The sequence below is a fragment of the Panthera onca genome, chromosome D3 (assembly GCF_046562875.1).
Source record: "Panthera onca isolate mPanOnc1 chromosome D3, mPanOnc1 haplotype 2, whole genome shotgun sequence".
Taxonomy (NCBI): Eukaryota; Metazoa; Chordata; class Mammalia; order Carnivora; family Felidae; genus Panthera; species Panthera onca.
This window is the reverse complement of record NC_138350.1, coordinates 4,747,873-4,760,194: the sequence shown is the minus strand read 5'-3', so window position 1 is coordinate 4,760,194 and position 12,322 is coordinate 4,747,873. Positions and strand designations below refer to the sequence as shown.

The window sequence follows — 12,322 nt, the reverse complement described above, 5'->3', positions numbered from 1 at the left end:
CTGGTTAATGGAGCCGCCCTCTGAGAAGACCCCGCCGACGCTGTCACTGCTGAGAAGATGCCAGCTCGCGGGGGATCAGGGAGACGCGTGGGCAGGGGAGTGTTTGAGGGGCTGAGGGGGATCGGGCTTGGTGAGTCTGAAGACTGGAAAGGGGACGAGTGAGGTGGTGTGTGGTGTGCAAGAGGATGTGGTGGTGAGACTGGGTGTCCCCCGCGTGCCCCGGTGAAAGGAGCATGCGTTTTAAAGAGCAGTGGAGGGTTAAGGTCGAAGCAGGGGCGTGGCACGATCTTATTTACGTTCTTAAAAGGTTGGGTTGACGCCTTGCGGCGGCGCAGGAGCGAAGCCGAGAGGTGGCGGATTGAGCGGCTAGGGGCTTCATCTGAGCCTGGCCCGGGTGGTTGTCGTGGCTGCGGGGACAGGCTGGGCAGGCAGACAGAAGTCACGGAGGGAGGCAGGTTTGGCGAAGAGGAAGTCAGGCGGGCTCCCTGCGTGGATGCTTCTTGGATGGAAGAGTCAGGAGGGAGCAGGCTGAGGGCTTGGGCTTGGGGACGCTTTCTGCGGTGTAGTCCCGGGCTGGAGCTAAGACTTGGGACTCGGCATCAGGATGGTATCTTAGGCCATGTGCCTGGGTGACATTACTTGCAGAGAGGCTATAGATCTGGAAAAGAAGGGGGGCCCCCGTCGGAGCCCCGAGGCACCCCAACATTTAGAAGTCCAGCAGAAGAGGGGTGTCCAGCAAAGGAGACACGGAGTGGCTCATGAGGGAGCAGGGCGGCTGGCAAGGAGGGGACCTTAGTGCAGGCCACGGACAGGAGGTGTGTCGTACGGTCCCGTCTGGTGGACGAGGACAGTGCCCGTGGGGTTTGGCGGTGTGAAGGTCCCAACGGCCCGGATAAGAGTGGTTTTCAGCGAGGGTAGAGACAGACGCCCGGCGGAGAGAATGCGACGCACGAAGCTCTCGCGGAGTTTTGCTGTGCCGGAGAGCAGGTGTTTGGGCGGATAGGTGGGGCGGGGCTGTGGGATCCAAAGAAGTCTGTTTGAGGAAGGAGGGGCAGAGAACATGTTTGTATGGGACGGGCCAGCAGGTGGGACAGGACTGTTGATGACACGGAGAGTCATCGCAGGATTTGATTTTGAGGAGGCCTCGGAAGTGCTGACGGGGCACACGTGGCAGGACTGGCCCGTGAGGAGCAGGAAGGAGGAGGAAGGCGGCAGAGCGCACAGGTGTAGGTGCGGCCCGCGGGAGAGTGAGGACGCTGTCGTCACGTTGTTCCTGTTTTCTCAATACGTTACCTTGGCAGGTTACCAGCCCCGAGAGAGGGAGGTGGAGGGGATCCAGGAGATTCGAGGAGAGAGGAGGACACTGGGGACGTTGCTGTCGTGACTGCAAAGCGGCAACTGAAAATCCTGGAAAGCGTGTACTGAAGGCTTTCAGAAGAATCTGTGGAGGCCTGGCGCCCACCCGAGGTTTGTCGTCGTGAATTCAGGAAAGCCTGGCGTCATTCGGCTGCTTTGGGTGCCCGTATGGAGAGGCGGAGAGTTGGATTTAAGTAAGGTCGGGGTGTTATTAAAATGGTGTGACAGGGAGAAGGTGACGAGAGTTAACGGTGAGCGAGGAAGAGGCGTTCTCCTGATGGACGGAAGTGGAGTGAGCGGGTGACGGGAGAAGAGGAAAGGTTATTGCTGGTGAGTCTGCGGGCGAAAGACTGCTGGAGTCGGAGCCGGTGGGGGGCGAAGCACCAGGCGGCCAGAGGGTGGCTTGCTGTTGAACATACTTGGGAGACGGTGCGGTTACTGGTGATGACAGAAACGAGGTCCGGCCTCGGAACCGTGATGGAGGAGGAGGGTGGCTGGTGAGAGGGGTGGGGCTGCAGAGTCTGCGCCAGGAAAGGAAGTGGGAGAAAAAGGCAGACGGGGTCTCGTTAGCGGGACAGAAAACGATTAAAAGCGGACGGGAGGTCCTGTGGGAACAAAGGAAAGGTTCCGTCAGATTAGCAGAGTCAGAAAGCTGGAAGGGCAGGGTGTTGTGGTCACGTGATAGGGTTTCACTGAAGACACGTCAGCTGCCGTCACCGCATTTGTGTCCTCGGTCCCCATGCGTGTAGTGATGTGCCCGAGTTTGCCTGGCTCCGTGATGCCCGTGCAGGCAAAGTTTCTTTAGCTCTGTGATTCAGAGTGCTGGTTGCCGGTGCGTATCTTTCTCCTGAATCTCTTTCCACCTTCGCTACAGGGATCTCCTGGGCAGAGGCTTACCGCTTTTCTTTCTGTTACGGAAAATTTCAGATGAGCTCAAAAGTAGAGGAAGTAACAAAATGTACTTCTGTGTACCCTTCATCCAGGTTCAAAACCTATCGTCCTATGTCGCTATTCTTGCTTCATGTACTCCTTTGCGTCTTTGTTCGCATGAGAAGCCAGTTTCTCCACTGAGTCAGGTTCTGCGGGCGACTCCAGGTTCACGTGCGTATCGGCATCTTACTGACGACGTGAGCGCTTGCGCAGCCTGCATTTCAGAAAGGAAGAAAGTACGTCCTACAGATGTGTGTCCTTGAGTCTCCAAAGCATGCTCTTTTACATCATGGCTGACTGATGGCATACAAAGTGTCTTTTTGTGATAGGCCGGTACACCTGCATCATCCTGATTATTTTCAAAGGAAATAGGTGCAAAATCACGTTAGGTGACTTACTCGCCTGGTGTTCTAAGACTAAGTGGAAACACACTTCTAAATCCCTTTCATGCCTTTGGTGGGACTTTGTTCACACAGCATCTGCCCTGCATCTTCTATCCCCAGTCTTTTGAAAGGCATTACTGTCCTGTCCCTACACCAAACCTTCTTCTCCCTCAGCAGCCCCCACCTGTCGTCTATCGTCGGTGCCCACAAGACATGGTCCCCGGTCTCCCTAGGTGTGGTCTTGTGTCCAGTGGCATGCCCTTCCGCAAGCCTGTTTCTTCACAGGTCTGGCTGGGAGGATTCAGTGGCTCTGCAGTGGTTTTCTCTTCCCTGTCAGTGGTGCCGGTCCTGGGATGGGTGCCTTTGTACTTCCTGTGTCACGGTCCATCTCCGTCAGAATCGCGCCGCGAAGCGTTTCGCGGCATCTGGCTTCACGGCCTGTGCGCGAAGTCTGATGTCGAGGCGTTTGGCTTCTTATTCCTGTAGGAGTGTAACTGGATTTTTCTCCCCTGCTGAATCAGGGTGATTGGTCTTGATCTTATGTCTGGATTATACTGAGTGTGATCCAGCTTTCTGGCACACCGGTCACAGTTTCCCGACCTCCCCCTCCGTGGTTGGCGTTCTTCTGATACCTCCGTCGTCCCAGCGCAGCGGGCCCCCGTGGGATGCCGTCTCTCCACGTGTCGTACTCCTCGGCATCTCTGTTCTCCAGCACCTGCCCTGTGAAGACAGGGTCCTTCTGCTCCGAGTTCCCGGTTTGCAACTGTAGAATCATTGAAACAAGAAATTCGTGAAAAGCTAGTGTACTTTTTTCCCAGGCAAACTCGTATTTTTTGGTTGGCCGTGTGAAAGAGCAATATATGTAAAAAGTACATGCACAAGTGTGTTTAATCGGGTTTTCAAAATCCACATCCACGCCTCCTAGCACAGCATCCTGAGCACCTTCTAGGGTCGAGAGGCTCTTACGTGTACGTTCTGCATCAGACTCTGGCTCAAGTTTTGGGGGGAAATCGGTGTCCTTGCTCTGTTCGGACTCTTGACGTTTGCCCCCTGCAGGTGTGACCAGAGGGGGCCCCTTCCCCAACGAGCGCGTCTGCCTGCAAGGGAAATGAAGGCCAGGGCGGGGGCCCAGTGTGTCTTCCACAGCTTCCAGACTGTGGTGGAGTTTTAGCATTGCCTCTTGGTCTGGGATGGAGAGTGCTTGTCCTGAGCAGCCCTCAGAGGGGCCATCGCCCTGATCTCCTAGCTGTGAATCCCGCGCCTCCACCTCCGGGTGGCCCTTCCCGGGCCAGCACCCAGAGACTCCTTTTTAACCTCTGGCGTCTCAAGCATCGGGTGTCGGCTTGCTGATCCCTCATTTTTAGCGGTACTGAGAGGTCAGTGCTGATTTGGGTGTTGCTTGGTGTCACAATGTTTAGATGAGGCAGAGATTTCGGTGGATAGAGGGAGGGCCCTTTTTCACGGAAGGTGGGGGTTGGGGGCACATGGGCTAAATTTAAGCAGTTTTTCTCTCAGTTCTCAGCTGAACTCTAACTTCCTGTTTGAGCAGTTCTTGCCCACTGTAGGTTGAACCCCCAGACTGCTGGGGGCGCTCCTGAGGTCTCATGTGGAGAGACTGAACGTTGCCCTGGGCAGTGTCAGGTGACCTCAGGGCAAGGCTCCTTCCTCCTGGGGTCGGAAAGGTGGTCCCGCAGTCCTGTCGGCTGTCCCCTTCAGCGCTCTTATGGGACGGGACGTTGGATAGGAGACGTGTCTTAAGTGAGAGAATCTTGGGAGCATGTGATTTGGGATCTGTAGGATTTTTTTAGCTCGTATTTGCTATCTTGCTTTCTAGTCTCCTTTGTATGTACAGATGCAGTGGGGCAGGGGGTGGTTAGGAAAGTTTATGGCGGGGAGGCTTTTTGTGTTGTTTGTCCTTCTGTTCGTTGGTTCGTCACATGGAAGATTGGCTGGAGTTCTTCTTGCTCTATCTTTTTTTCTCTTTTTCCTAAAGAATGTAGCTAGCCCTGCCCCTGCCCCACGTGGTAAGACTTGCAGGTATGTCTAAGCATTTCTGCCTGGAGAGAGGGGTGGCTGATTCCTCCTCGAGGGAAACTCTGGTGGCGTTCAGGCAGGAATTTCATGTGCCTGAGCTTTGGTGTGGAGATTCCGCCTTCTGAGCAGTTAGTTCCGACGGGCGTCCCGACCCTCACTGCTTCTGTTCCCAAGTGAGGAGAGCCACACGGTGTCCAGGCCAGCCGGTGAGGGGCAGAGGGCAGGGTGTGGCAGTGTGCCTTTGTCTTCCTGCCCTGAAGCCACGGACGCCTCTCTCTCGGGGTACGTGCGGCACTACGCACATTTTCTCATGGTCAGGGTTGGTTGGGGAAGTCAGCTATTCGGGGGATCATATTTTAGTTGTTTCTGGTTCTGGGATTGGTTTGTTGCTGCAGCAGGAGCAGGAAAAGAATGTCTTCTCTGCATTCACTGAGTTTTTTGTCATAAAAATTTTCAAATACACGGGAATAACATTGTACTTATCATTTATCCATCATCATGTATCCATGACCTAGATTCAACAGTTACAGTGATTTTGCCACGTATGCCTTATCCTTTTTTTTTTTTTTTTTTTTATAACATTTTTATTTTTGAGAGACAGAGCGTGAGTAGGGGAGGGGCAGAGAGAGAGGGAGACACAGAATCCGAAACCGGCTCCAGGCTCGGAGCCGTCAGCACAGAGCCCGAGGCGGGGCTCGAACTCACAGACCGCGAGATCATGACCTGAGCCGAAGCCGGACGCTTAACCGACTGAGCCACCCAGGCGCCCCTTTAATGTTTATTTTTAAGAGAGACAGAGTGTGAGCAGGGGAGGGGCAGAGAGAGAGGGAGACACAGAATCCGAAGCCGGCTCCAGGCTCGGAGCTGTCAGCACAGAGCGCGACGCGGGGCTCGAACTCACGAACTGTGAGATCATGACCTGAGTCGAAGGCGGACGCTTAACCGACTCAGCCACCCAGACGCCCCAATTATCTGTCCTTTTTTACTGTCTTTTTTTGTTTGTTTGTTTGCTGAAGCATTTGAAGACTCCTCTCCGACATCATGTCACTACATTCCTGCAAGCTCCACTGTACATCTTTGAAAACACTGCCATTTGCACGACTATAGGGGCAGTAAGACACCTAACACAGTTGGCCGTGTTCCTTGTGTAATCTGATACCCCATCCCTCATCATGTCTCCTTCGTTGTCTCCTTTCAGCAGCTGGTTCATTTGAATCAGATTCCAAAGAAGGTCCTCCTATTACATCGCATTGTTAGGCCTTGTGTCTGTTGAGGCCCCCACCGCTCCCCATTTCCAGGGCATGTACTTGTTGGAACAGTGGGCAGCCGTCCTGGGGACTGGCTCCTATTTTTTTATTTTTCTGCTTGCTTTCTGCCATTTCTTCTCGTACCTTTGTATAAAAATGATGTGTAAAGGCTGGGTTACGTACCAGTTCAATCTTTCAGCAAGAATGTTTCGAAGTGATGCTGTGTGTTTCCTGTGTTTCCTGTCAGTCACGTGCAGGGGTACACACACGTCTGGTTGCTCCTCTTTGAGTGGTGCTAAGATTGACGAGTGGGTTTAGGTGATGACAGCCCGATCCTCGCAATGTCAAGTTTCTGGTCATGGTCAGGTATTTCATTAGGGTTATGCGTTTCCTAGCTGGGTTGTCACATGACTCAAAAGATAGTTCACAGAGGAAAGATAGGATGGACGCACAGTTCTTTCCTTTTAATTGCCAGTTTTTAGGGTGAAAAGTTGGTGCCCTAGTTACTTCCAGTTTTGCTCAGTGCCTTGAATCTCTGTCTCTCTGCCTCTGTCTGTCCCTGTGTGTGTCTCTCTGCTCCCCGCCACTCCCGTTCCCCACCCCTGAAATCAGTGTAAACTTGTGACCTTTTGTATATTTAATTTGTTTCAGTAGATTGCATTCATTATGCCTTTGTGGATGCTCAGTTGTCCCATTTTTGGCCAGTGGGAGTCTCTTCATAAATTGGCATTGCTGTTCCTTTGGCATGAGTCTCTTGCTTTCTGGCATAACAGGATGTCCCAGCCTCATTTTGTAAAATGCTGTGGCCTTGAAATCAGCTGTTCCTCCAGGGATCCCTGTGCCTTTTGGAGGAGAAGGGTGTTTGGCTGTTGATTGTCACTGCTTCTAGGTCTTTCTGGTGGATAAAGCTAGAAAAGACATGAATTCGAACTGATAAATTTTATGTTGTACAATTTTTTCTTTAACTTTGGTTTTATGTTTGTATCTGGTTTATCTTAACATTGAATCTTGGTTCCTCACAACAATCGCAAAATTACTTACTTGCATAATCCTAATTTATACACCAGTGTAAACGACACACCAGTGTTGTTGCAACTAACAAACTACTGAAAGAAGTTTGATTTCTTTGCGGCTTCGTTTGCTGACAGAGCGTGTCCCTCTGAGTACAGCACACTCAGAGGCCCTTTGTGGATGTTACCGACTTGAAAAGTCATTCTTTTTGTTTAAAATTTTAGGGATTGTTTTCCTTTTTGTGGACTTAGTTTGTTTTTGGAATATATATAAACATGTTTCCAAAGCTGAAACGACAGGATAAGGTATGTTTGGAAACGTTCGACTTCGTCTTTGTCTCCTTCGTCTCCACAAATAACTGCTTACCTTCGGTTTTGTGTTATCTTCCCTGTTAATTTGTGTACGTAATGTAAACAGACACACATCCGCATTTGCATCCTTGCTTGGCACGAAAGTCAGCATATTATATATACCCTTCTGTGTCTTGCTTTGTTCGTGAAACAGCATGACCGGGGTCCGCTCTGTCTCAGTGCATAGTGTTCTTCCTCGTTCCTCTTTTCGAACAGCCAAGCAGCATTTTATCGTGAGGATTAACTAGAGTTCACTGGACCGGTGGGCTGTGCAGAGGCCTTGGGCTGTCTGCAGTTTTGCTGTGTCGAGTACTGCCTCACTGAGTAACCTGGGACATCAGTCGCTTCCTGCTTTTACCAATATATCTGGGGATGGAAGTATGTGTGACAGAACAGAGGGTAGATGCATATCTAATTGGTCCAGCCGTTGGCTATATTTTTGCTGAAATTAGTTCAACTTCAAAATCCTAACCCTTCCACTTAAAAGCAGTCCAATTTATCTTGCCATTTTATCGTTAAAGACCTCTCTTCATTTGCCCGTCGCCCCGTCTTTGTATGGAGCATATTATTGAAAGCGTTCAAGAAGATCTGTGGATTTCATTTAATGAATTAATTGAAGTGTCACTTACTGACTATAGATTACAGGGGGTGAAAAGATTGGTAAAACATGGTCCTACACCTCACAGGAGTTCAGAGTTCAGATAGAATATTTTGGGATCTATTTTCTTTGTTTCCCGATCATTCTGTTTGTTGTATATTTTGTCCCGTGTTGGTCATCAGAAGACTGGTAATAAGGCACTGGGAAATGTGCCTTTATCTGCTGTACCAGAATGAGGCAAGATATGCCTGTTGGGGGACGAGAGGGTGTTGTGAAATATTCCATAGATGCATATGCAGCACGTATGAATTGCACACCTCCCCTTCACCGGAATGTAGCAGTGAGCAGCACACACAGTTCCTCCCTCATGACATTTACATCTTAGTACAGGAGATCTATCAAAAACCAAGGAACAGTGAGAAAATTACAAGTTATATGTGCTTTGAAGGAATCAAACAAGAGGTAAAAAGAGAGTCTCAGCAAGGGGCCTTCTTTAGGTAAGGGAGGGGCAGCTGACGCAGCAAGGCCCACACAAGGTCGAGCAGAAAGCATTTCAGGCACTAGCTTGGGGTGTTGCGAACTGGAATAGAGAGCACAGCGAGGTGTGGGGGAGAGTTGGAGGTAAGGTCATGCAGGGCCTTGGGTATTCACTTAAAGGTTTGGATTTTAATTACATCAGGAAACCAGTGAGGACAATTGAACAAGGGAAGGGCATTCAATACCACTTTGTCATATATTTATTCTTCCTGTAGGCCAGAAGGCTACTCAAATCTGATGTTTTAGGTCTAAAGCAGCATTGTCCTTTCTGAAGTTCAAAGTGGAGATAGTTTTCCTTCTTGCTCCTTTATGCAAGACAGCTGCTTCTCACATTCAGGTCTTCTGAGGATTTCTTTTCTTTTTTCAATACTATTCCCTTGATGATGTTTAGATAATTACAATAAGTGGTTGTAAGTGGATTATATATACTTGGGCTATGAACAGGAGCATGATATCTACAAATTCTCTTCTTCAGACCTGCAAATCTAAGAGATACATCTCTCTGGAAGATAAGAGAGCTTCTTCCTCGAGATCAAAAAAGGTCTGTATTACTGTGTCACATTTATATGACATTAATTATGGAACCAATAGCATTTGCTGGAAAAGAGGCATTTTCAATATATTTGCTTATGTTTTCGTTACAGGAGACTGGAGTGATACCCATGTAGGGAATCCCCAGAAGGAAGGATTGGCACACGTGGAACCCAAGGAGCTTGCTTCCTGGGAAGGCTTCTGTCTGATGTGTAGGAGGCAGAACGTCATACTGACTCTTCAAGGGGAGGCTACAGGGGATCGAGATCAACACGCAGTATCTCACCCTCCACCACAGGGGACACTGTGCGGTCCTTTTTCTAGAAGTGGGAAGTACGAGATCGTTCTACAAGAGGAAGATTCCGGGGGCTTAAAAACGCAGAGGTTTGCACCTTGGGAGCCCCTTGGAATGTTGACAACTCAGGATCTGAAGGAAAGTTCTGTGTTCATGAGTTACAGAATTCATGTGGGAGTAAATGTCACTTTATGATCAGTAATAATACTGAGTGAGGAGCACTATGCAGGAAGAAACCTTCCATAGAAAGACGGGCAGGGAGAAGCTTAGGCCAACCATAGCCCTACCGAATAGAGCAAGCCTGAGATAAACTGCCAGGATGGCCAAATAAGAGACTCTATGAAATAGCAATCCTTCAACTATAGTAGTCGTAAGGAAATTTCCTCCTCTAAATCACGATACCAAATAGGAAAAATGATCTACAAGTGCCCCATGTGTAGGGAATTTTTCTCTGAGAGAGCAGATCTTTTTATGCATCAGAAAATCCACACTGCTGAGAAGCCCCATAAATGTGATAAGTGTGATAAGGGTTTCTTTCATATATCAGAACTTCATATTCATTGGAGAGACCACACAGGAGAGAAGGTCTATAAGTGCGATGATTGCGGTAAGGATTTTAGTACTACAACAAAACTTAACAGACATAAGAAAATCCACACAGTGGAGAAGCCCTATAAATGCTATGAGTGTGGCAAAGCCTTCAATTGGAGCTCACATCTTCAAATTCACATGAGAGTTCACACAGGTGAGAAGCCCTATGTCTGTAGTGAGTGTGGAAGGGGCTTTAGTAATAGTTCAAATCTTTGCATGCATCAGAGAGTCCACACGGGCGAGAAACCCTTTAAATGTGAAGAGTGTGGGAAGGCCTTCAGGCATACTTCTAGCCTCTGCATGCATCAGAGAGTTCACACAGGAGAGAAACCCTATAAATGTTATGAGTGCGGGAAGGCCTTCAGCCAGAGTTCGAGCCTCTGCATCCATCAGAGAGTTCACACTGGGGAGAAACCCTATAGATGTTGTGGGTGCGGGAAGGCCTTCAGCCAGAGCTCGAGCCTCTGCATCCACCAGAGAGTGCACACTGGGGAGAAACCTTTTAAATGTGATGAGTGTGGGAAAGCCTTTAGTCAGAGCACCAGCCTCTGCATTCACCAGAGAGTACACACAAAGGAGAGAAACCATCTCAAAATATCAGTTATATAGAGTGGTTTGCTAACAGTTAAAATTCTTAAAACCCATAAGTGCCACTAGGAAGGAAACCCTGTAAATACCTACATTGACCCAAGAAATTTTTACAGCAAGCCCCAGCAGGACATTCTTTTTGAAGAGGCATATGCGAGGTTGGTTTTTCTGGTTTTTGTTTGTTTGTTTTGTTTTTGGATTCATGCCAAGTATGTTCCACAACTTGACTTTGAATCTGGAATCCCTCTGAGTGTCTGCCCCAGACGGGCGGTGAGGTCCCAGTCGTGGGTGTGTGTTTCCTGGGATTTGGGCATGATGCCTCAGTACTTGGAAATACTACACAGGAAACCGTGATCATTGCCCAGCCTCCTGAGTCACCCTCTGTCTATGCTTTACTTAAAAGTTATCCCGGTGATTCCCCCTTCGGGAGCTCATGCCCTTCCTTCTCTTGATTCAAACATACTGGTTAATGAATGCATTTGAAGATGGACAGCTCCCACTAAGATAGTGTTCTGGTATTTCTGAGGTTCTCACTTGATTCAGCCCCTACATATCTTTCCATATATCCCATTATTTCTGAACCCACTTTACCTGTGTGTCCTCAAAACACCCATAAATATCCACCCCTTCCTAGATGGCATTAAATTTCATTTTAGATTTTAGGTGACTCACAATTTCCATTCACTGGCCTGTCAGAGAAATCATTGGCAGACATACATGCCCTTGAACTTTTCTTGAACTTTTCAAAAAAATTCTTGTGGATTCTGCTAATCACTGTGTCTCTATGTTAGACCTAATTTTCTAGTGGTTTCATCACATATTTTTAACTTGAATTTTTTTTTTTTTTTTTTTTTTGGAAATAGCTGAATGTAAATAGGAAGAAGCAAGCAAGCGAAGTTAGAACTTTTCTCCATCCAGAATTGCCCTCTCGGGCTCCTCTTGTAACACATGGAGCTCCTTACTAGCTAGGGGAGACCGTAGGAGAAGTGGATGGTGGGAGGAGTCACGAATAATGTTTAGTCTCTGTAATTTTGGGCAATAATGTGTAGGAGTCCTCAGTACCTTCACTGAGGATTATGTATCCATTCATTTTTAGGCCTGAATGTCTATGTTACTCTCTCCTTTCCTTTCTTCGTTCATTCAACAAGTATTTATTGAACACCTCCTATGTGCCAGGCACTGTGCTAGGTGCTGGGAATACCACTGAGTAAGACAGACAAGGGCCCTACTCTCATGGAGTTTACTTCTGGTGGAGGAGACGATACGCAAGTAAGCAAATACATAATGTAGTTTGAGATAGTGATTAAGTGCTATGAAGACAATAAACTAGGGTGATGATTTAGAGTGGGGTGGGTGGGGGTGGGGCATCATTAGACGGCAGTCAGGGAAGGCCTTTCTGAGGGTGGCATCGGAGTGAGCGGGCAAGGCTGGAGGCACTGGCCGGCCAGCCCCGCCACCGCGCCTGCGTCTGTGGAGTGGAAGGCGGCCGGGCGCTGGAGCGGAGCGAGCAGCGGGGAGGGGGGAGATGCTGAGTTGCTCAGTATTCTGACGTTTATAGGCCCTTTTTTCTTTTCTCCTTCTTGTTCTTGCTCTTTTTTTTTTTTTTTTTTTTTTTTTTTTTTTTTTTTTTTGTGGCTAGATTGATATTAAAAACTCACGTGGAAGGACTCAAGGAATGTTTAGAAGACCAAAAGTCCCCAATGACGAGAACAAAAAGCACCTAATTTTTAACTTTGTTTCTCTTCTCATTCCTGTTTCCATTGATTTCCCACATGTAGTCCTTATGCTCAGGAAGTCTTTGGGGGAAGTTAAGGGTCTTTGAAGCTCTGAAATGGGTGAGCAGGTTCACAGTGTCTGTCAACTGTCTTAAG

At 48.6% G+C, this 12,322-nt stretch overlaps 1 protein-coding gene across 7 annotated transcripts in view; it reads left to right on the top strand.

The window, feature by feature from the left end:
* Window positions 1-12,080, top strand: part of ZNF664 (zinc finger protein 664) — a 44,017-nt gene extending 31,937 nt beyond the window's left edge. For 5 of the 7 annotated variants that reach the window (XM_078435924.2, XM_078435926.2, XM_078435921.2 and 2 more), the window contains 2 exons: window positions 8,922-8,987; window positions 9,091-12,080. In XM_078435924.2, coding sequence (XP_078292050.1) covers window positions 9,687-10,472 — 786 coding nt within the window. In that variant the 5' untranslated portion in view covers window positions 8,922-8,987; window positions 9,091-9,686 and the 3' untranslated portion in view covers window positions 10,473-12,080. Of the gene's footprint in view, window positions 1-1,301; window positions 1,468-8,921; window positions 8,988-9,090 lie in introns of all 7 variants that reach the window. The other 2 variants (XM_078435925.2, XM_078435923.2) reach the window with 1 other exon arrangement.
* The last annotated feature ends 242 nt before the right edge of the window (window positions 12,081-12,322 follow it).